This window comes from Scyliorhinus canicula, chromosome 2, assembly GCF_902713615.1.
Source record: "Scyliorhinus canicula chromosome 2, sScyCan1.1, whole genome shotgun sequence".
Taxonomy (NCBI): domain Eukaryota; kingdom Metazoa; phylum Chordata; class Chondrichthyes; order Carcharhiniformes; family Scyliorhinidae; genus Scyliorhinus; species Scyliorhinus canicula.
Genome location: NC_052147.1, coordinates 152,307,255 through 152,331,386, shown reverse-complemented (window position 1 = coordinate 152,331,386; position 24,132 = coordinate 152,307,255). Strand labels below are relative to the sequence as shown.

At 53.4% G+C, this 24,132-nt stretch overlaps 1 protein-coding gene across 1 annotated transcript in view; it reads left to right on the top strand.

The window, feature by feature from the left end:
* Nucleotides 1-4,861: 4,861 nt before the first annotated feature.
* LOC119959774 (putative methyltransferase DDB_G0268948) overlaps nt 4,862-24,132 on the top strand; it is a gene marked incomplete at its 5' end in the record, with an annotated part of 50,661 nt that continues 31,390 nt past the window's right edge. The window contains one exon of the mRNA XM_038787861.1: nt 4,862-5,034. Coding sequence (XP_038643789.1) covers nt 4,862-5,034 — 173 coding nt within the window. The remainder of the gene's footprint in view (nt 5,035-24,132) is intronic.

Sequence of the window (24,132 nt, the reverse complement as noted above, 5' to 3'; positions counted from 1 at the left end):
GCACCGCAGGGGAGTGGGGGAGGACACCCACACCCGGTGGCCGTCAAGGTGACGGTCGGCCTGAACTTTTATACCACGGGGTCTTTCCAGTCGCCAAGTGGGGACCTGTCCGGCATCTCACCGGCATCGGCGCACAGGTACATCCCCTCACCTCCTACACCACCTGACACCCTCACCTCCCTCACCACCTGACCCCCTCACCTCCCTCACCACCTGACACCCTCACCTCCTACACCACCTGACACCCTCACCTCCCTCACCACCTGACCCCCTCACCTCCCTCACCACCTGACACCCTGACCTCCCACACCACCTGACCCCCTCACCTCCTACACCACCTGACACCCTCACCTCCCACACCACCTGACCCCCTCACCTCCCTCACCACCTGACCCCCTCACCTCCTACACCACCTGACACCCTGACCTCCCACACCACCTGACCCCCTCACCTCCTACACCACCTGACCCCCTCACCTCCCTCACCACCTGACCCCCTCACCTCCCACACCACCTGACACCTTCCCCTCCTACACCCACCTGACACCCTCCCCTCCCACACCACCTGACCCCCTCACCTCCCACACCACCTGACACCCTCACCTCCCACACCACCTGACACCTTCCCCTCCCTCACCACCTGACCCCCTCACCTCCCTCACCACCTGACACCCTCTCCTCCCTCACCACCTGACCCCCTCACCTCCCACACCACCTAACACCCTCCCCTCCCACACCACCTAACACCCTCCCCTCCCACACCACCTGACCCCATCCCCTCCCATTCCACCTGACACCCTCACCTCCCACACCACCGAGCCACCGGCATGCACAGCCCCTCCATTATATATCCCTGCGGCACAATGAGCTGGGGGCACTTGGTTGGCAGTGACAGTGGGTCTGGTCCATGGGATAGAGGATGATGACAACCCGCTCTGCGATGAGCTCTGTGTTCCACATCGTTAGACAATGTCTGCCTCATGCCCACAGTAACACCTCCTACCAGGTGAGCACTGCATGCAGGCTGGACAGTCCATCACACGGTCCTGTCGAATAGCTGGGGACGGAGTGATGGGGACGGTTGGGGGAGGGGGGCTGAACGCTCCACCCACTGGGCCTCACTCCTCCACCATCCCCCCCTCCCCCCTCACCCCCAGTGACCATCACTGATCGCCCCACCCCCACACCAATCAGACAGAGCACAGAGGCAGGTGTGAACGGTGATAACAGGTGTTTAATGTGAAGAGGTATATACAGTCTGTGCCCTCGCCCATCTAACTAAACTGTGCCCAGCACTGTGCCAACTTAACTTGTGCCTCACTTTTTGGCCTTTTGGGCCCTAACACTATGTCCAGGTGGTTCCCCAGACAGTACAGCAGGATTGGAGGCGGATTGCTGAGCATCCTGCCCTGTGACTAGGGTCCCCATTGGCGCTTGTCTCCTGGGCCAGCCAGGTCTGGCTGGGCCCGGCTTCTCCTCGGATGTCCCGGATGGCGTGGTGCGCCCTGTTCTGCCCGCTGCCCACCAGATTCTCCAGGGACAGGGGGGAAATGGATGTTCCAGGAACCCCGGGACCTGTCTGGGCAGCAGCTGGTTGCTGGGGCCGAGCTGCCCTCCGACCAACCGGACCCTCGGCTGCTCCTACCTCCACCTGCTGTCCTGGACTGACTGTGTGGTGCCCACCAGTGATTGTCCCAGAAGCATCCTCGTTAATTTGCCCAACCGAGGTGATGGTTTCTGAGATAGTGGAGGGTGTAGGAGATAGCAGTGTCCCAACATCAATGTCCTCATCTGACCCGAAGTCCGGGGTCTCCCGGGTCATGGTCCCCAGTGTGTCCGTCCCCTGTCTGTCCGTCCCCCTATGTGTCCGTCCCCTGTGTGTCCGTCCCCTGTGTGTCCGTCCCGTGTGTCTGTCCCCTGTGTGTCCGTCCCCTGTGTGTCCGTCCTGTGTATCTGTCCCCTGTGTGTCCGTCCCCCTGTGTGTCCGTCCCCTGTGTGTCAGTCCCTCTGTGTGTCCGTCCCCTGTGTGTCCGTCCCGTGTGTTCGTCCCCTGTGTGTCAGTCCCTCTGTGTGTCCGTCCCCTGTGTGTCTGTCCCCTGTGTGTCCGTCCCCTGTGTGTCCATTCCCTGTGTGTCAGTCCCTCTGTGTGTCCGTCCCCTGTGTGTCCGTCCCCTGTGTGTTCGTCCCCTGTGTGTCTGTCCCGTTTGTCTGTCCCCTGTGTGTCTGTGCCCTGTGTGTCTGTCCCCTGTGTGTCCGTCCCCTGTGTGTCCGTCCCCTGTGTGTCCATCCCCTGTGTGTTCGTCCCGTGTGTCCGTCCCCTGTGTGTTCGTCCCGTGTGTCTGTCCCGTGTGTCCGTCCCCTGTGTGTCCGTCCCCTGTGTGTCCGTCCCCTGTGTGTCCGTCCCCCTGTGTGTCCGTCCCCTGTGTGTCCGTCCCCTGTGTCCGTCCCCTGTGTGTCCGTCCCCTGTGTGTCCGTCCCCCTGTGTGTCCGTCCCCTGTGTGTCCGTCCCCTGTGTGTTCGTTCCCTGTGTGTCTGTCCCGTGTGTCCGTCCCCTGTGTGTCCATCCCCTGTGTGTCCGTCCCCTGTGTGTCCGTCCCCTGTGTGTCCATCCCCTGTGTGTCTGTCCCCTGTGTGTCCGTCCCCTGTGTGTCTGTCCCCGTGTGTCTGTCCCCTGTGTGTCCGCCCTCTGTGTGTCCGTCCCCTGTGTGTCCGTCCCCTGTGTGTCTATCCCCTGTGTGTCTGTCCCCTGTGTGTCTGTCCCCTGTGTGTCCGCCCTCTGTGTGTCCGTCCCCTGTGTGTCCGTCCCCTGTGTGTCTGTCCCCCTGTGTGTCTGTCCCCTGTGTGTCTATCCCCTGTGTGTCTGTCCCCCTGTGTGTCTGTCCCCCTGTGTGTCCATCCCCTGTGTGTCCGTCCCCTGTGTGTCTGTCCCCCTGTGTGTCCATCCCCTGTGTGTCCGTCCCCTGTGTGTCTGTCCCCCTGTGTGTCAGTCCCCTGTGTGTCCATCCCCTGTGTGTCCGTCCCCTGTGTGTCCGTCCCCTGTGTGTCCATCCCCTGTGTGTCTGTCCCCCTGTGTGTCCGTCCCCTGTGTGTCCGTCCCCTGCGTCGCTGTGTCCTGGTTCGTCTCGGGCAGAGGGCTGGTGTTTCGGCTGCCCTCCCTGTCAGTGCTAGGGGTCCTGGGGGTACCGGCCGTGGCCCTGGCACTGGCTGGGGGCAGGGTGCGGGGGTCCCAGGATGAGCCAGGCCCATCGCCGACTGGTCTGTAAGACACAAGGCAGCCTGTATTGTTAGACAGGAGGACGGGGGTGAGGAATGAGGGCTGTCGGTGTGTGGGGTGAGGGGTATGGAGTGTGCGGTGAGGGGGTGATGGGTGGAGGGGTCAGGGGTGAGGGGTCAGGGGGTGTAGGGTGAGGGGTGTGCACGCATGTATCATCAGGAGCAGAAACAAGGCAGGGGGTCTCACTTGGTGGCGCGCCTTTGACGTCCGTGTCGGCGACTTCCCTCTCCTCCTGGGGGAGAATAATTAGCTCCAGCCGCGGCGTCACGTCAATAACAGAACCGGCGAATTGGCGGCCGGTCTGTCTCCTGTTAGATGATGCACCCATGCTAGCCCCTTGTGGGCTGTTGTGGGCTGTTGTATGGCTCCAGCTGGGGTCCCGATGACTCCGTTGTGAAACTCCACGGTTTTCATGACGGCGTCAACACTTAGTCTCATTTTGGGAGAATCCAGCCCTTTGTCTTTCAGCCACTCCTGGGTTCTGACCAGGCTCGCTGCCTCGAACGCTGTGATCCAGTCCTCTTGGTCCGTGGCGGCCTTCTCGAGATCCCTTGTTGTCTTCTGCTGGGCCTCCAGCCTCCGCTCCATATTGCCCATCGCACCCTCTTGGGGGCCATCGCCGCTTCCACTGCCCTTCCGAAAGCTGCCAGAAGGTCTCTTCTCATCTCCTCCCTGTGTCTCTGGATCTCAGAGCTAATGAAGCCCGTCTTGACCATCAGTGCCTGGGTCTGTGCTGGGAGCTCTGCGGGGTCTGCCTCCCCAGTTCCGTGTCTCCACGTGTGCCCGTCAGCTCTGAGGCTGAGGCTTCCCTCCCCTCGTCTCTGCTGGCTTTTCAGCTCAGTGGCTGACTTTTTCCCATATTGCTTGGCAGTGTGTTCGATGGGGGGTTAGGCTGTGGGTTTGGAGGTACTTTTGGTGCCTATTTGCTGGGGTTAAAAGGCCGTAGTCGAAGATCTTACACGAGAGCCACCTTTCCTGCGACCTCTCAGGTCAGGGCCGCCACCGGAAGTCCAAAAGAGCCCTTTTCACTTCCTCATCACTGGTGGGACTTTCCTCAGTCAACAGGGAGTAAACCTTGTGATCTTTCCCTGTCAGCTTACTTTGCAACAGCAGGGACCAGTGGAGAGTTGGTCACTCTGACTGTTTGGAAGAGAGAAAGAAGGTGTCCACCTCCTGCCTCATCAAACATTGGGGTTAAATGGGAAAACGGGAAAATGTTCCAGCCCTTGCATCTCAGCGAGGGGTGTCTTTAACTGTTGGCAGTTTAACCAACAATTAAAAATCATCCAGTTGGGTAATGAAGAGTTTGTTTGCTTTCTGATTGGCCACAGACCTGTTGACAGAACCAATGGTGGGAATGTGAGGGCGGAGCAGTTGAAGGAAGGATGTCATGTGACACAACCTCCAGGAAAATGTCCGACCAGAGTTGGCAACCTGAGTGTACGCCCTCCCCCCACAGCTGCTTCGGGGCAAAAATTATTTTGAATGTGAGGTTGTTCAGTTGTAATAATTGGATCTGGAATTACTGAACACAGATATTTCTGTGGGGAGAGGGGAAGAGGGGATGTGTGTTTGACTCAAGTTGTGATTCTATTCTCAGAAGGGGAAGCCGTTCACCCTCGCAGTGGATATTGGATGTGGCTCAGGTCAGAGCACCAGGGGATTGGCTTCTTACTTTGACAAAGTGGTCGGAATTGATGTGAGTGAAGCTCAGATTGAAGAAGCCAAGAAGGTGGATTGGCCTGATAACATCTCTTACAGGTAACCATAGCGATCTCAGGGCTTTGCAGCAACTACAAAAACTAAAGGGACAGCCTTGTTGAGAATGATCCAATTTAGTTCAGGAAGATTGATCACATTCAGACTGATCCAGACCAATAAAGTTGATGCTCATAGGAATTCTCGATGGGATTTAATAAAACTACCTGAGTGACAACAGGAAATGTGGATCTGGGATGCAGATACAAGGAGGTTTCAGTAGGAATGTTGAAAAAGGATTTGGATGTGATTATGGGTCATTGACTGAAGATATCCAGTCAAAGTGATGCCATTATCAACAATCACGCCCTGTGCTTTATATTGAGGTGATCTGATTATAAGTTCAATGTTAATCCTGTAGAATTTAGTGGTCTGGCCACAATTTGAATATGAACACTGATGCTCAGGAAACACTGGGTCCATCTATCTGTTGTGCACAACAATGATGCCTTTTCCATCGCAATATATACACCCCTTCCCCTGGTGATCCCCTGGGAGAGGTGAGAATCCAGATCAATCCAGGGCAGTCAACATGGAAATTGAGAAATTTCTCTCTGGCCCACGTAGACAATGAAAACAACTTTAGTAGATCACTCTGAACTTGATTAATGTTACCCGGCATCTCCATCCAGACTGATCCAGGACTAGCTCCTGCCTGAAGGATTTCAGTGAATCAATGTACTCCCACTAAGATGACAGTCTGTTCCTGGGGTTCATTGTTCTCTAGGGGGTGAACCACCTCCTGATATCACACTGAGATATCTGTCTTTATGAACATTAAATTGTGATTCTCCCGCTGTCCCTGCTCCTCCCCAATCTATTCAATTTGAACACGCTTCCCCCTCACACACAATCTATTCACGTCATCATTTTATAAACCTTCAGTCGATTCACCGCAAGCTCTGAACATCTCTAAAGTATAGAATCCTTTCTCCTGCTGTTTCCAACCCCAATCCTGGGGAACGAAGATGCTTCAAGCTGAGAACGATCCTTGTGACCTCTACACCCTCACACCCTCTCTATTCAGAAAGCATTCTGATCTGTTCTAGCGAGATCCAAACTGATTGGCCTGCTCACAATCCATTTGCCACACTTTCTGTTCTTTCATTCATGGGATATGGGTGTCACTGGCCAGGCCAGTGTTTATAGCCCATCCCTAATTACCCTTGATAAGGTGATGGTGAGCCGCCTTATTGAACCACTGCTGTCCATGTGGTGTAGGTACGCCCACAGTGCGGTTAGGAATTTTAGGATTCCACCTACCACTGCTTCTCAAAGGGCAGCTGCTGGAGCGAAGAAAGATTCTGGGAAGTAGAATTCTGATTCCGAAACAGATTATTGGTTAAACCAAACCCGTGTGGTCAGTGTAATGTCCTTGTCGGATGGCCTGATTTATATTACAAGAACACTTGTAGCTCAAGCTATTAATGATTTATTAACATGATCTGTGGGTAAACTATATACAAAACAACAGATGAATAACTGTTATTTCTTTCCACCTGGAACAAAACTTGCCAAATGCTGGGTTGATGCACGATCAATTGAACAAAGACTAGAGTTGGATACAACTGAGGCTTTATTGCTTGAAGATGTGTGGCCTCCCACAGCAGCTGGCGAAATGGCTGCTGCATGGAAGGGCACACTTATTTATACTCCGCCTACTGGGCGGAGCCAGCAGGCAGGGACTACCAGCGAACCTGTAGTACAGGTCCTACCGTACATCACCTACTAAAGGTGTAACAGTGGTTTACCACATTCACCCCCTGTTAAAATTAAGTCCGGCGGGGGTGGTGGGGGACTATATACAGCAATCAATTTATATTTACAATATTCGAGAGCAAAAAAAATGTCTTTTGAAGTCCAGTGGACCGGTTAGAGGTTTAACCGGTCCGGGGCCTTGATGTTCCGCTGGGAGCGACGCAGTGGTGGTGGCGATATCGATGCTGGCCTGATGTTCGGTGACTCCGGAGCGTGCCAAAATCCTCTTCATCCTCGGTGGGCAGGGGGAAGACAGATGGTCCCTGGGGGGTTGCTGCTGGGAGCTCCGGGGGAGGGGAGGGTGGCACCGGGCCGGAGGGGTGTGGGTGTGTGGAACCTGCTGGTGCCAGGTCCCTGAGAGAGACAGTATCCTGGCAGCCGTCGGGGTACGCCATGTATGCATACTCGGGGTTTGCATGGAGCAATTGCACCCTCTCCACCAACGGATCCGCCTGGCGGAGTCGGATGTGCCTACGGAGCAGGACGGGCCCTGGAGCTGCGAGCCAAGTCGTGAGCGACACCCTGGATGTGGACTTCCTGGGGAAGTCAAAAAGACATTCATGGGGTGTGTTGTTAGTGGCGGTGCACAGTAGTGACCGAATGGAGTGTAGTGTATCAGGGAGGACCTCCTGCCAGTGAGAGGCTGGGAGGTTCCTGCACCGTAGGGCCAGTTAGACGGCCCTCCATACCGTCCCGTTCTCCCTCTCTACCTGTCCGTTTCCCCGGGGGTTATAGCTTGTCGTCCTGCTGAAGGTGATACCCCTGCTGAGCAGGAACTGGCGTAGATCATCGCTCATGAATGAGGATCCCCTGTCACTGTGGATGTAGGCGGGGAAGCCGAACAGAGCGAAGATAGTGTTTAGGGCTTTGATGACGGTGGCAGACGTCATATCCGGGCATGGGATGGCGAAGGGGAATCTGGAGTATTCATTGACCACACTGAGAAAATACGTGTTACGGTCGGTGGAGGGGAGGGGCCCTTTGAAATCCACACTGAGGCGTTCAAAGGGGCAGGAGGCCTTCAACAGGCGCGCGCGGTCCGGCCGGTAGAAGTGCGGCTTGCACTCTACACAGACCTGGCAGTTCCTGGTGATTGTCCGGACTTCCTCGTCGGAGTAGGGCAGGTTGCGGGCCTTGATAAAATGGTACAACCGTGTGACTCCCGGGTGACAAAGGCTGTCGTGAAGGGTCCGGAGTCGGTCTACTTGTGCGCTCGCACATGTACCTTGGGATAGGGCGTCTGGGGGCTCGTTGAGCTTACCAGGGCGATACAAAATCTCGTAATTGTAGGTGGAGAACTCAATCCTCCACCTCAAGATCTTCTTGATCTTGCCCCGCTGTGTGTTATTAAACATGAAGGCTACCGACCGTTGATCAGTGAGGAGAGTGAATCTCCTGCCGGCAGGTAATGCCTCCAATGCCGCACAGCTTCAACAATAGCTTGGGCCTCTTTTTCGACGGATGAGTGCCGGGTTTCTGAGGCATGAAGGGTGTGGGAGAAGAATGCCACGTGTCTGCCTGCCTGATTGAAGGTGGCGGCTAGGGCGACGTCTGATGCGTTGCTCTCTACTTGAAAGGGCATTGTCTCGTCTACTGCGTGCATCCTGGCCTTGGTGATATCGGCTCTGATACGGGCGAAGGCCTGTTGTGCCTCGGCTGTCAGGGGAAATGGGTGGACTGTATGAGTGGGCGGGCCTTGTCCGCATAGTTTGGGACCCACTGGGCGTAGTATGAAAAGAACCCCAGGCAGCGTTTGAGGGCCTTGGGGCAGTGGGGAAGGGGGAGCTCCATGAGGGGCCGCATGTGGTCGGGGTCGGGCACCAGAACTCCGTTCTGGACCACATATTCGAGGATGGCTAAGCGGGTCGTGCGAAACACGCACTTCCCCTTGTTGTAGGTGAGGTTTAGGAGAGTGGCGGTGTGAAGAAATTTGGCACGGTTGGCGTCATGGTCCTGCTGGTCATGGCCGCAGATGGTAACATCGTCTAGGTACGGGAAGGTGGCCCACAAACCGTACCAGTCGACCATTCGGTCCATCTACCTTTGGAAGACCGAGACCCCGTTAGTGACGCCGAAAGGAACCGTGAGGAAGTGATAGAGGCGACCCCGTCCGCCTGGAAGGCAGTGTATGGACGGTCCGATTTACGAATGGGGAGTTGGTGGTAGACGGATTTGAGGTCTACCATTGAGAAGACCCGGTACTGTGCAATCTGATTGATCATATCAGATGTGCATGGGAGGGTGTACACGTCGAGCTGCGTGTACCGATTGATGGTCTGGCTGTAGTCCACGACCATTCTGTTTTTCTCCCCAGTTTTAACGACCACCACTTGGGCTCTCCAGGAGCTGTTGCTGGCCTCGATGATGCCTTCCCGAAGCAGCCGCTGGACCTCGGACCTGATGAAGGTCCTGTCCTGGGTGCTGTACCGTCTGCTCCTGGTAGCGTTGGGTTTGCAATCCGGGTTTAGATTTGCGAAGAGGGAAGGTGGATCGACCTTTAATGCCGCGAGGCCGCACACAGTGAGGGGTGGTAGGGCCCGGCCGAATTTTAGGGTTGGGCTCTGGAGGTTACATTGGAAGTCCAGGCCTAGTAGTAGGGCAGCGCAGAGGTTAGGGAGGACGTAGAGGCGGAAGCCGCTGAATCCTACGCCCTGCACTGTGAGAGTGACCGTGCAGAACCTCCGGATCGCGACGGAATGAGATCCGGAGGCCAGGAAGATTCTTTGCTTGGCGGGGTGTACTGTGCAGCGCCTTACCGTATCCGGGTGGATGAAGCTTTCGGTGCTCTCAGAGTCCAGCAGGCAAGAGGTCACGTGGCCGTTGATTTTCACGCCGGTCGATGCGGTGGCCAGATTGTGCAGACGAGACTGGTCGATTGTCACTGAGGCGAGTCGTGGTCGGTTGTCGCTGACATCGGATGATGGGGAGCCTGGGGGGGCCCAGGTCCTGAAATGCTGTCGGTGTCCATGTGGCGTGGGGAAGACAAGATGGCGGCGCCTGAAGATCTTGACGGGGACACAATAGCGGCGCCCATGGACCGCACGTTGCAGCAGTTGTAACAAGATGGCGGCGCCCATGGGCCACATGTGGTCTGAGGGGGGGAAGATGGCGGCGCCCACTGGCCACGTGTGGTCTGGGGAGGTGAAGATGGCGGCGACCACTGGCCGCGCGTGGTCCGGGGGGCTGAAGATGGCAGCGCCCATTGTGCGCACACTAGGGGGGTGGGGGTGACATCGGCGACCGCACGGGCCTGGCACACCTCGGCGAAGTGCCCCTTTTTACCGAAAGCTTTACCGAGGGCAGCGCGGGCCGGGCAGCGTTGGCGAGGGTGTTTCTGCTGGCCGCAAAAATAGCATCGGGGGCCACCGGGGTACGATGGCTGGTGCACAGCGCAGGCATATTGGCTGGGTAAGGCCCCCGCTGGGGCGGCCGTCTGTGGGGTCTAAGATATGTAGGAGGGGTGGGCTGCGCGGCTGGGGGTGTAGGCCTGAACGTTGCGCGAGGCGACCGTCACAGAGAGCGCTAGCTTCTTTGTCTCAGCTAGATCGTGCGTGGCCCCCTCTAACAGTCTTTGGCGTATGAGGCCCGCCAGAAGTCTTCGATGGACTCACCAGGGAGTTGAGAGCGAGTGGCGAGTGCGTGCCTGGCGAAGAGCGTGTTCGTCTTCTGCGTGTAATTTTCTTTGAGAAGCATCAAGGCTCCACGTAGTTCGGTGTGTCCTGGATCAGCGGAAAAACGTTGGAGCTCAACCTTGAGTACAGGATCTGTATCTTCTGAGCCTCCGAGATAGCACTGGGCGCCGACTTAATATGCACCTCGAAACAAGCTAGCCAGTGATTAAAGTCCTTTTGGAGACTTACGGTTGCGGCATAGCTCCGCATAGCCGCATGTTCGGCAGCTCCCGCTTTAATAGGACTTGTGGGCTCTTTTAAGTGCCCCAAACGGCGCTGATTCGACGATTCCCGGTGGATGAAGGGGTCTGGAACAAAACCCCCCGGGATTTATGGTGCGGACCCGGAGTGGGGAGAGGAGAAAAACGGCAGAGCAGCTCCCCTGGAAAAGCGGGGGAAGGTGACAAAATGGCGGCCGGTGGAGCCCCTGAGGAGTGGAGGCAGTGGGCTGAGGAGCAGCAGGCGGCCCTTCTGCGCTATTTTACGGAGCTGAAAGGGGAGTTGTTGGAATCCCTGAAGGTGACGACTAGTAAGCTGCTGGAGACCCAGACAACCCAGGGTGCAGCGATACTTGAGTTGCAGCAGCAGGCCTCTGAGCGCGAGGAGGAGGTTTCGGCCCTCGTGGGGAAGGTGGAGATACATGAGGCGCTTCATAAAAAGTGGCAAAATCGGTTTGAGGAGATGGAGCTTCGGAGCTGCGGATCCTGGGCCTCGAGGAGGGGCTGGAGGGGTCGGACCTGCCGGCCTATGTGGCCGTGATGCTGAACTCGCTGGTGGGGGCAGGATCCTTCCATCTGCCCCTGGAGCTGGAGGGGGCCCACAGAGTACTGGCCAGGCGGCCTAAGGCGAATGAACCCCCGCGGGCGGTGCTGGTGCGGTTCCATCGATTCAGTGACCGGGAGTGTGTTCTCCGATGGGCCAAGAAGGTGAGGAGCAGTAAGTGGGAGAATTCGGTAGTGCGTATCTATCAGGACTGGAGTGCAGAGGTGGCCAAGCGGAGAGCCGGGTTTAACCGGACGAAGGCGGTGATCCATGGAAAGCAGGTGAAGTTCGGCATGTTGCCACCTGCGCGCCTGTGGGTCACCTACAAGGACCGGCATTACTACTTTGAGTCCCCGGAGGAAGCGTGGGCCTTTGTGCAGGCTGAAAAGTTGGACTCGAACTAGAGATTGGGGGCTGTGGGAGTTTTTCTATTTCTGTATCGCTGTTTATGCTGTTGATGATTATTCTGTTTGTTTCTGTTTTTTCTCTCGCTTTCGGAGGATGTGGGTTATGGTTTTGTGTTTTAAGGGGCGTATTGGGGTCTGTGGTTGATCTGTGTCTTTGTTTGTATGGAGTTGGTGGTTGGGTTGGGACTGCGGTTTGGGAGCTGCGTTGGTGGGGTGGGGCAGTGTGAAAGCACGGGATTTTCTCTGGTTTCCCGCGCTGCGGAACGAGGGGGGTGGAGCTGGTGGCGAGGGGCGTGGTTATCAGATCCGTTTTCCCGCGCTGAAGCGGTGCCCAGGAGCTGATGCGGGGGGGGAGGGGGGACCTCATATCGGGAGGGGTCGGAGTTAGGGCGGGAGCTGCCGGGGTCAGCAGAAGTCAGCTGGCTCACGGGAGTACTGTGGAGGGAGCGTCGCGGCTAGGAGGGGTCCTAGCCTGGGGGGAGGGGGGGATACCGGGTTGCTGCTGGATTGGACAGGGAGGAGTTGGTGCGGGTCGGAGGGGTCGGGGTGAGGTTCTATCGCCGTGGGAAACGGGCCGAATGGGTGCTGGCCAGGGGCGAGCAGTCGATGGGTTATGGCTAGTCGACGGGGGAGGGGGGCGGGGTGGCCCCTGATCCGGCTGATTACGTGGAACGTGAGGGGGTTGAATGGGCCGGTTTAGCGGGCCCGGGTGTTTTCGCATCTGAAGGGGCTGAAGGCGGACGTGGCCATGCTCCAGGAGACCCACCTGAAGGTGGCGGACCAGGTCCGTCTGAGGAAGGGGTGGGTAGGGCAGGTTTTCTATTCAGGGCTTGACTCGAAGAACCGGGGGGTGGCGATCCTGGTGGGGAAGAGGGTGGCGGTTGAGGCGACTGAGGTTGTGGCTGATAGTGGCGGCAGATATGTGATGGTGAGCGGTAAGCTGCAGGGGGAGAGTGTGGTGTTGGTTAATGTGTACGCCCCAAATTGGGATGATGCTGGTTTCATGAGGCGTATGTTGGGCCGCATTCCTGGCCTGGAGGTGGGGGGCTTGATCATGGGGGGGACTTCAATACGCTGCTGGATCCTCTACTGGGTCGTTCTAGTTCAAGGACAGGCAGGAGGCCGGCGGCGGCCAAGGTGTTGAGGGGGTTTATGGACCAGATGGGAGGAGTGGATCCCTGGATGTTCGGGAGGCCGAGGGCTCGGGAGTACTCTTTTTTCTGCCATGTGCAGAGGGTTTATTCCCGCATTGATTTCTTTGTTTTGAGTAGGGGACTGGCCCCGAGGGTGTAGGAGGCCGAGTATTCGGCAATTGCGATTTCGGACCATGCTCCGCATTGGGTGGATCTGGAGATGGGGTAGGTGCGGGACCAGCACTCACTTTGGCGTCTGGACGTGGGGTTGTTGGCTGATGAGGAGGTGTGTAGGAGGGTTCGGGGATGTATCGAGAGGTACCTCGAGGTCAATGATACTGGGGAGGTCCAGGTGGGGATGGTGTGGGAGGCTGTGAAGGCAGTGATTAGGGGGGAGCTGATCTCCATCCGAGCCCATAGGGAGAGGGGGGAGAGGAGGGAGAGGGAGAGACTGGTGGAGGAGCTGTTGAGTGTGGATAGGAGGTATGCGGAGGCCCCGGAGGAGGGATTGCTGGGGGAGCGGCGTAGCTTGCAGGCCACGTTTGATTTATTGACCACCAGAAAGGCGGAGACACAGTGGAGGAAGGCGCAGGGAGCGGTCTATGAGTATGGAGAGAAGGCGAGCAGGATGCTGGTGCACCAGCTGCGTAAGCGGGACACGGCTAGGGAGATTGGTGGAGTGAAGGATAGGGGTGGGAATGTGGTGCGGCAGGGGGCAGAGGTCAATGGGGTCTTTAGGGACTTTTACAGGGAACTGTACCGGTCGGAGCTGCCATTGGTGGGAGGGGGAATGGAGAGTTTTTTGGACAGGCTGCGATTTCCAAGGCTGCAGGAGGAGCAGGTGGAGGGACTGGGGGCGCCGATCGAGTTGGAGGAGCTGGTCAGTGGGATTGGCCACATGCAGTCGGGGAAGGCGCCAGGACCGGATGGGTTCCCGGTTGAATTTTATAAGAAATACGCAGACCTGCTGTTGGTTAGGACCTTCAACGAGGCATGGGAGGGGGGTGTTCTGCCCCCAACGATGTCACGGGCACTAATTTCCCTGATCCTGAAGCGCGATAAGGACCCCTTGCAGCGTGGATCATATAGGCCAATTTCACTGCTGAATGTGGACGGCAAGTTGCTGGCGAAGATCTTGGCCACTAGAATAGAGGACTGTGTGCCGGAGGTGATACATGAAGATCAGACTGGTTTTGTGAAGGGGAGGCAGCTGAACACTAACGTGCGAAGGCTGCTAAATGTGATAATGATGCCGGTGGCAGAAGGAGAGGCGGAGATTGTGGTGGCATTGGATGCGGAGAAGGCCTTTGATAGGGATGAGTGGGGGTACTTGTGGAAGGTGTTGGGGAGGTTCGGGTTTGGGGTGGGGTTTATTAAATGGGTGAGGTTGCTGTACGAGGCCCCGATGGCGAGTGTGGCGACAAATGGGAGGAGGTCCGAGTACTTTAGGCTCCACCGTGGGACGAGGCAGGGGTGCCCCCTGTCCCCCTTGCTTTTTGCGTTGGCAATTGAGCCTCTTGCCATGGCTTTCAGGGAGTCGGGGAGGTGGAGAGGTTTGGTGCGAGGTGGGGAGGAGCACTGAGTGTCGCTGTATGCGGACGACTTGCTGCTGTATGTAGCAGACCCGGTGGGGGGAATGTCGGAGGTGATGGAGATTCTTGCTGAGTTCGGGAGTTTCTCGGGATATAAATTGAACCTGGGCAAGAGTGAGCTGTTTGTCGTACACCCGGGAGATCAGGAGGAGGGGATTGGTAGGCTCCCGCTAAAGAGGGCAGTGAGGAGTTTTAGGTACCTGGGGGTTCAGGTGGCTAGGAGCTGGGGGACTCTGCACAAGCTCAATTTTACTAGGTTGGTGGAGCAGATGGAGGAGGAATTTAAAAGGTGGGACATGCTGCCGTTGTCCGTTAAAATGACGGTGCTCTCGAGATTCTTGTTTTTGTTTCAGTGCTGTGTTGTTCCTCGTGACTTAATAAAGCTCGTAGTCTCAAATGTGGAGAAGATGCTTTATTGTGAATTCGTTCTGTCTTCAGAGCTGTTACCTACGGCTACCTCAAGTGCTCCTAGCTGGCGTGTGTGTGTCCTGCTCCAAGTTCTGCCCTCTGTGAAGTGTGTCCTCACTTCCTGTCCCGGTCTATTTATATGGCTCTCCCGTGCTCCCTCTAGTGTTTGCTCAGTTGTATTGCATCTAGTTAACTTGTGATCACCACATCCCCCTTTTTCTCTTTACATATTTTCTGTACATCGTTAAAGAAAATTGTACATCCTGTCCCGGTGTATTTATAGCTCTCCCTCTAGTGTTTGCTCAATTGTATTGTATATAGTCAATCTACGATCACCACATCCCCCTTTTTCTCTTTACATATTTTCTGTACATCGTTAAAGAAAATTATACAAAACAGTTACTTACGATATGCATATCTATACAAGTGATGGTGCTATTGCATATTTTTCTTTACAAAGCCAATGTATTTATGAGTCCAATCTTAATAAAACATTTATGAGTCCAAACTTGATGAATTTGTTCAGTTTTTTTTTCTTTTTGTTGTTGATGACGTGGTGATATTGATATTGCAGCTCCGTTGTGAATGTTGTTGGTGTTCCTTGTTATTTTAAGTACCCAGTGCGTCATCCCGAGGTGTTTGCATGGTCACATCACTGATGTTGACTGGCATGGACTTTTTTCTGTGCTTGTGGTATTGATTTATTATCTCATCCGCCTTGGATGCTGGCGTGCTTGCTTGTTCTGGAGCAGATGTGAGTTTGTGCGATTCGTTGTCATCCCATGACATGTTTGTAGTCTTGTCATCGTTTTGCCATGCGCTGTGGCATTGTCCGTCATGTGCCGAGTAGTACCATTGTGTACAAGTCGTTGTTTCATTGCTGTTGTTTCTGTCGTTCCTGTCTTTGTTGTGTTCGTTGCCGTACTTGTTGCTGTTTTTGTCGTTTCTGTCTTTGGTGTTGTCGCCGTCGTTGTTCTTGACTTTGTTGTTTTCGTTGCCGTTCTTGTTGCTGTTCTTGTCGTTTCTGTCTTTGGTGTTGTCGCTATCTTTGTTCCTAACTTTGTTGTTTTCGTTGCCGTTCTTGTTGTTTCTGTCTCTGTCGTTGTCGCTATCTTTGTGCCTGACTTTGTTGTTTGTCTTGTCGCGCTTCATGTTGCTTTTGTTCTTGCTGTTGTTGTTCTCGTTTCTGCTGTGCTTCTTGCTATTGTTGTTGGTCTTGTCACGCTTCATGTTGCTTTTGTTCTTGCTGTTGTTCTCATTTCTGCTGTGCTTCTTTTGACTTTTGTTTTCCTTGTTATACTCTATGAGTGTCCCGTGTGGATAATTTGAGTCATTGAGCATTTCGTCTCGAGAGTGGTGCGAATGATCTGATGTTGCATCGGTGCTGGTGACATCAATCATTTGTGGAGGATTTGATTCCTCATCTTTGCTTTCTTGGTGTTCCTCTTCTGGAGTCAAATTCTTCTCGATTTCATTTGACGCGGTGTCTCTGGATTCTTGGCGCTCCTCTTCTGGAGTCAAAAACTTCATGATGACAATTGACGTGGTGTCTGTGGACTCTTGGCGCTCCTCTTCTGGAGTCAAAATCTGCATGATTTCAGTTGACGTGGTGTCTCTGGACTCTTGGTGCTCCGCTTCTGGAGTTAAAATCTTCATGATTTCTGTTGATGTTGTCTCACTGGACTCCAGGTGCTCCTCTTCTGGAGTCAAAATCTGCATGGTTTCTTTTGGCGTGGTCTCTCTGGACTCCAGGTGCTCCTCTTCTGGAGTCAAAATCTGCATGGTTTCTGTTGGCGTGGTCTCTCTGGACTCCAGGTGCTCCTCTTCTGGAGTCAAAATCCGCATGTTTTCTTTCGGCGTTGTCTCTCTGGACTGTTGGGTGGCCCGACTCTGTGCTTCTGTACAGACAAGCTGAGAACTGTCAGTCTCGCTGTGATCCTGTACGTCGAGTGTGATCACCTTGTCACTGTTTTCGCATGCAGTAGGTAGAGGTACATTGTCTTCTTCTTGTTCATGTGAGCTTGTTAGACTTTCATAGTCTGCTTGTGGTTGCTCAGATACGGCGGGTTGACCTTCATGGTCTTGTTCATGCATGGTGTCAGTGGTTAGATGTACGTTGTCTTCTTCTTGTTCATGTGAGCTTGGTAGACTTTCATAGTCTGCTTGCGGTTGCTCAGATACAGCGGGTTTACCTTCATGGTCTTGTTCATGCATGGTGTTCGCCAGGGAGTGTTTGCTTGCATCCCTGTTGGAGTCTTTCATCACTCGCACTGTGGAGCCTGTCATCGCTCGCTCTGTGGAGTCTTTCTGTGCTCCCTGTGTGGCGTCGTCTTCGTCTTGGGTATTGCTGTCATCCAATGTATCGACGAGCTGCCATGGCATCATGGTGTTGGATTCATCTACCACGAGTAGATTCGTGTTGAGCTTTGCAACGGTGTCGCTGATGCTGTGATCAGCATATCCAAATAACTCAGCCATCTCTGAGTAGTATTCTTTGAAACCCAAATCATCTTAGTTGGCTTCTTCTACCACGAGTTGATTCGTGTTGAACTTTGCGACCGTGTCGCTGATGCTGTGATAAGCATATCCGACTGACTCAGCTATGTCTGAGTAGTATTCTTCGAAAACCAAATCATCTTGATTGGATTCTTCTACCACGAGTTGATTCGTGTTGAACTTTGCGACCGTGTCGCTGATGCTGTGATAAGCATATCCGACTGACTCAGCCATGTCTGAGTAGTATTCTTTGAAAACCAAATCATCTTGGTTGGATTCATCTACCACGAGTTGGTTCGTGTTGTACTTTGCGACCGTGTCGCTGATGCTGTGATAAGCATATCCGACTGACTCAGCCATGTCTGAGAGGTAATCTTCGAAAAACAAATCATCTTTTGTTGTTTCGGAATTCTTTTTGTTCTCTTCACTTTGGGTGGTGCAGACTGCTTTTTTCAGGGTGTTGTGCAAGTTGTTTTTAACTGTTGGTTTAAGTTCAGGCGTTTTTCTGTGTTCTGAGGCAAGAAAATTTGCTTTTACCACTTTAAGTGTCTTTTTTTCAATTTTCGGGCATTTCCCTTTTAAGTGGGCGTGGTCGGGATGCTCAGACGTCATGACGTCACGCGCAGGAATGCATTGCGCATGCGCAAATCGGCCTTCCTCCTTCACTGTGCGGTTTTGTTTCCATTGCGCATGCGCGGCTTGCGCATGCGCATTACGATCCGCGCCCAAAACCTTTTTAGACTGCGCATGCGCGGCGTGCGCATGCGCATTACGATCGGCAACGCGACCTTTTTTTAACTGCGCATGCGCGGCTTTCGGTTCCGGCGCATGCGCAGACGCAATTTGTAGTTTTTTTGCTTGCCCGAGACTGCAAAATGTGCTCCGACGCCATTTTTCCGCGGATTTCAGCGTTTTTTTTTTCTAAAAGTTGTAAGTTACCTTTTCTTTCCGATCTGGACTGGATTTCAGCGTTTTGGCTTTGTGAAAAATTCATGTTATTTCTTCTTTTTGATCTGTACTTTTCATTCGCGATTTCTTGTTCTTTTCGTGATTTTTAAAGTTTTGCATCACTCAGCCTCTCTGCAGTTTGGCCTCTGAGCATGCCTTGCTGTGCAAATTCCTTACAGTACTCTTCAAATTTGTTTAGTATCGTTTGTAAGCTGTTTCTGTCTTCACCTTTTGAGTATTTAAATCCATTATAAACTTTCGTAGCTTCATGTCCTTCGATGAGAATTGCTATTTTAATTTCGTCTGAGGCTGCTTCTGCATCATATGCTATGATACCGTAACCGAACCATTGTTTAAACGTTTCCCAGACACTTTTTACATTTCCAGTCGTGTCCAGCTGAAGTGGGAATCCAAGGCACGTCCTCCCATCAGCGATGTCTTCCCAAGTCGAATGTCCAGTAGGAGATTTCCATGCCATTTTGTTCTTTCTGTGTCTGCCACTGAGTTGTCCTGTAGTAAGCGTCTGAAGCCACTCCTTGGTACCATGTGTTGTTCCTCGTGACTTAATAAAGCTCGTAGTCTCAAATGTGGAGAAGATGCTTTATTGTGAATTTGTTCTGTCTTCAGAGCTGTTACCTACGGCTACCTCAAGTGCTCCTAGCTGGCGTGTGTGTGTCCTGCTCCAAGTTCTGCCCTCTGTGAAGTGTGTCCTCACTTCCTGTCCCGGTCTATTTATATGGCTCTCCCGTGCTCCCTCTAGTGTTTGCTCAGTTGTATTGCATCTAGTTAACTTGTGATCACAAGTGCCTCCCCATTTTCATTCCGAGGGCCTTTTTCAGGAGGGTGAACAGCAGCATTATGGGATTTGTTTGAGCGCACGGGACTCCGAGGGTAAGGAGGGTCTTTTTGGAGCGGGGCAGGGATAGAGGGGGCTGGCGCTGCCCAACCTCTCTGGGTACTATTGGGAGGCTAACGTCTCGATGGTACGTAAGTGGGTAATGGATGGGGAGGGGGCAGCATGGAAACGGATGGAGGTGGCGTCCTGTGGAGGCACGAGCCTGAAGGCACTGGTAACGGCGCCGTTGCCGCTCCCTCCGAGGTACACTACGAGCCCGGTGGTGGCGGCTACCCTCAAAATGTGGGGGCAGTGGAGGCGACACAGGGGGGAAGTGGGGGGCTCGGTGGAGGCCCCGCTGCGGGGGAACCACCGGTTTGTCCCAGGGAACATGGGTGGCGGGTTCCTGGGGTGGCACAGGGCGGGCATTAGGAAGTTGGGAGAACTGTTCATTGACGGGAGGTTTGCGAGCCTTGGTGAATTGGAGGAGAAGTTTGAGCTCCCCCCGGGGAATATGTTCAGGTACCTTCAGGTCAAGGCATTTGCTAGGCGGCAGGTGGAGGGGTTCCCTTCGCTGGGGGTAAGGGATAGGGTACATTCGGGGGTGTGGGTCGGGGATGGGAAGGTGTCTGACATCTACCAGGTGTTGCAAGAGGTGGAGGAGGCGTCGGTAGAGGAGCTGAAGGCTAAGTGGGAGGTGGAGGTGGGGGAGCAGATTGAGGAGGGGACATGGGCAGACGCCCTGGAGAGGGTGAACTCCTCTTCATGTGCGAGGCTTAGCCTCATCCAGTTTAAGGTGCTGCACCGGGCCCACATGTCCGGGTCTAGGATGAGTAGGTTCTTTGGGGGCGAAGACAGGTGTGTCAGGTGTTCGGGGAGTCCAGCGAACCATGCCCATATGTTCTGGGCATGCCCGGCACTAGAGGAGTTCTGGAAGGGGGTGGCGAGGACGGTGTCGAGGGTGGTAGGATCCAGGGTCAAGCCAGGCTGGGGACTCGCGATATTTGGGGTTGGGGTGGAGCCGGGAGTGCAGGAGGTGAAAGAGGCCGATGTTTTGGCCTTTGCGTCCCTAGTAGCCCGGCAGAGGATCTTGCTACAGTGGAAAGATGGATGCGAGACCTCCGAGCGTGGAGACCTGGATCAATGACATGGCGGGATTCATTAAACTGGAGAGGGTCAAGTTCGCCCTGAGGGGGTCGGTATAAGGGTTCTTTAGGAGGTGGCAGCCTTTCCTCGACTTTCTGGCTCAACGATAAGGAACTAGGTCAGCAGCAGCAGCAACCCGGGGGGGGGGGGGGGGGGGGGGTTTAGGGGGATAGTGTTTAAGTTAATTTGCTTATTGTTAATTTATTTTGTTGTCTATTGGGCTTGGGGGCGGGGGGGGGGGGGGGGGGGGGTTTGTTATATGCGTTGGTACGGGTGCCGGGGGGTGTTTATTATTGTTATTGCTATTATTGTTCTGTTGATATTTGTTTTTTTTTAATTCCAATAAAAATTATTTGCAAAAAAAAAGTCCTTTTTGGTGTCGCTTGATTGCGGATCCAGCTGCAGGTGATCTGGCTTGATACAGAAGTCCAGTTTTAGAAAATCTTAGAGCAATAAATTGATGCATGATCAATTGAACAAAGGCTAGAGTTGGATCCAACTGAGGCTTTATTGCTCGAAGATGTGTGGCCTCCCACAGCAGCTGGCGAAATGGCTGCTGCATGGAAGGACACACATATTTATACTCCGCCTACTGGGCGGAGCCAGCAGGCAGCGACTACCGGCGAACTTGTAGTACAGGTCCTACCATACCTCACCTAATAAAGGTGTGACAGTGGTTTACCACATTGGACATAGCCTTAATTTGTGCCTTTGACCACACCTTTTGCACAGAAATACTTTGTCTTGATCTTTAACCTCTTTGTTGGTGTGCGAGGAGTTGCGGGAACTATCCCGCCTTTTTTGGAAGTTTCCCGCCTTTTTGGAACAAGGGCAGCAACCGGAATACTTTCCTCCAGGAACTCGCCGCCATTACTGAGAAACATTTTAGAATGCTGTGCTGCTAGATCGTGAGTCTGACAAATCCGGACTGTTTGTTCCAAAGATATCTCCGATTCCCTTAGCAACCGTTCCCTCAGCTTATTTTCATTCACACCAAACACAATCTGGTCCCGAATCATGGAAAATTCTGCAGAAACATTACAGATTTAGCTTTTAACTTTAAATCAGTGATGAAATTATCTCCTGTAAACGTGATCTGAACACAAGGCGTTCATCAATTTCATTCTTTCTGGGGGTGCAATGTGCTTCAAATCTTCAAATTACTTTGTTAAAATTTTTACTATCTTCATCGTTAGCAAATTTAAACAAATTAAACACAGCAATTGCTTCAGGCCCTCCCGCTGTTTGGAACATTGGTACCTTACAGAAATCTGAATGATCTGAAGATCTGATTGATCTTCTAAATTTACTGCAGTATGAAACAGATTAAATTGTTGTTTAAACACATGGCAGTTGCCAGTAACTGGGATATAGAGCAGTTGAACACGGAGCTAAAGAAGTGGTGCAGGAGGGAGGGCTTCAGTTTTGTGGATCATGGATTAGGGTTAGGGTTAGGGAAGCTGGGGCCTGCACAACAAGGACGGGTTACACCTGAACTGGAGGGACACCGATATCTTGGCTGGGAGGTTTGCTAGTATGGTTCAGGTGTGTTTAAACTAATGTGGCGGGGGGTGGGATTCAGAACAGTAGGTGTAGAGATCGGGGATGAGCATGGTACCAGGTGGGTCAGAGGAAGGGCAGACTGGGGGAGGTCGAACTCAGTGGGCCTAGAGGTTTGGAGTGTATCTGCTTCAATACATGGAGTATAATCCATGGAGGAATCACCTGAGGCCTGTTTAGGGAATCACCTGAGGCCTGTTTAGGAATCACCTGAGGCCTGTTTAGGGAATCACCTGAGGCCTGTTTAGGGGCACATTGTATTCTTCTCTTTGAAGTTAAGGTATTTTTTGAGTCATCAGTTAGCTGAGGTCTGTATAAAAGACAGACAGACAGCGCACAAAGTAAGCGAGCACTTTCCAGGAGACTCATCCGGAGTGAGACTCATACAGAGTGGGAGATTGAAACTTGGTAATTTGGTGCAGTGAGGTAAATCAGCAAAGGTAAGTGGAAAATCTAATTCTGCTGTTTTTCAGTTAAAAGTGCAGTGTGGAGCTTAGTGTCTGATTGGTTGAAGCTGCCCCCACCCTAATTGCTGAGAGGCAGTTATCTGGCAATCACCTGAGGCCTGTTTAGGGGCACATTGTGGGCGAAATTCTCCCCCCCCCCACGACGGGTGGGAGAATAGCGGGAGGGCCTTCCCGACTTTTTTGACGCCCTCCCGCTATTCCCCCCCCCCCCCCCGCCGAAATCCCGACAAGAATCGCTGCCGCCGTTTTTTTACGGCCGGCAGCGATTCACAGCTGTTAGAAGGGCCGAAGTCCCAGCCCTTTACGACCTTTTTACGAACGGCAAACACACCTGGTCCTGCCGTTCGTAAAAACGTCGTGACAAACTCGCAAAAAATAACCATGGCACCGATTGGCACGGCAGTACCACGGCCGTGCCAAGGGTGCCATGGGCCCGCGATCGGTGGGCACCGATCGCGGGCAGCGGGCCCGATGCCCGCGCACTATTTGTCCTTCCGCCGCCCCGCAGTATCAATACGCGGGGCAGCTGAGGGGCAACCCGGCCCGCGCATGCGCGGGTTTCGCGCAAAAACGCGATGACGTCACCCGCGCATGCGCGGGTGGAGTCTTCCAAACTGCGCATGCGCGGCTGACGTCATATGACGCGTCAGCCGGCGCTAACTCCGGCAAGCGGGCTTAACGAAAATCGTTAAGCCCGACTTGTCGGAGCCTCCGACGTCGGGCTGCTAGCCCCGACGGGGGACCAGAATCGGTCCCCCGTCGGGAAGGGGCGCGCTGCCGTAAAACCCGCCCGGGTTTTACAGCAGTTTTACGATTTCTCCCGTTTTGGGAGAATTTCGCCCTGTATTCTTCTCTTTGAAGTTAAGGTATTTTTTGAGTCATCAGTTAGCTGAGGTCTGTATAAAAGACAGACAGACAGCGCACAAAGTAAGCTAGCACTTTCCAGGAGACTCATCCGGAGTGAGACTCATACAGAGTGGGAGATTGAAACTTGGTAATTTGGTGCAGTGAGGTAAATCAGCAAAGGTAAGTGGAAAATCTAATTCTGCTGTTTTTCAGTTAAAAGTGCAGTGTGGAGCTTAGTGTCTGATTGGTTGAAGCTGCCCCCACCCTAATTGCTGAGAGGCAGTTATCTGGCAATCACCTGAGGCCTGTTTAGGGGCACATTGTATTCTTCTCTTTGAAGTTAAGGTATTTTTTGAGTCATCAGTTAGCTGAGGTCTGTATAAAAGACAGACAGACAGCGCACAAAGTAAGCGAGCACTTTCCAGGAGACTCATCCGGAGTGAGACTCCTACAGAGTGGGAGATTGAAACTTGGTAATTTGGTGCAGTGAGGTAAATCAGCAAAGGTAAGTGGAAAATCTAATTCTGCTGTTTTTCAGTTAAAAGTGCAGTGTGGAGCTTAGTGTCTGATTGGTTGAAGCTGCCCCCACCCTAATTGCTGAGAGGCAGTTATCTGGCAATCACCTGAGGCCTGTTTAGGGGCACATTGTATTCTTCTCTTTGAAGTTAAGGTATTTTTTGAGTCATCAGTTAGCTGAGGTCTGTATAAAAGACAGACAGACAGCGCACAAAGTAAGCGAGCACTTTCCAGGAGACTCATCCGGAGTGAGACTCCTACAGAGTGGGAGATTGAAACTTGGTAATTTGGTGCAGTGAGGTAAATCAGCAAAGGTAAGTGGAAAATCTAATTCTGCTGTTTTTCAGTTAAAAGTGCAGTGTGGAGCTTAGTGTCTGATTGGTTGAAGCTGCCCCCACCCTAATTGCTGAGAGGCAGTTATCTGGCAATCACCTGAGGCCTGTTTAGGGGCACATTGTATTCTTCTCTTTGAAGTTAAGGTATTTTTTGAGTCATCAGTTAGCTGAGGTCTGTATAAAAGACAGACAGACAGCACACAAAGTAAGCGAGCACTTTC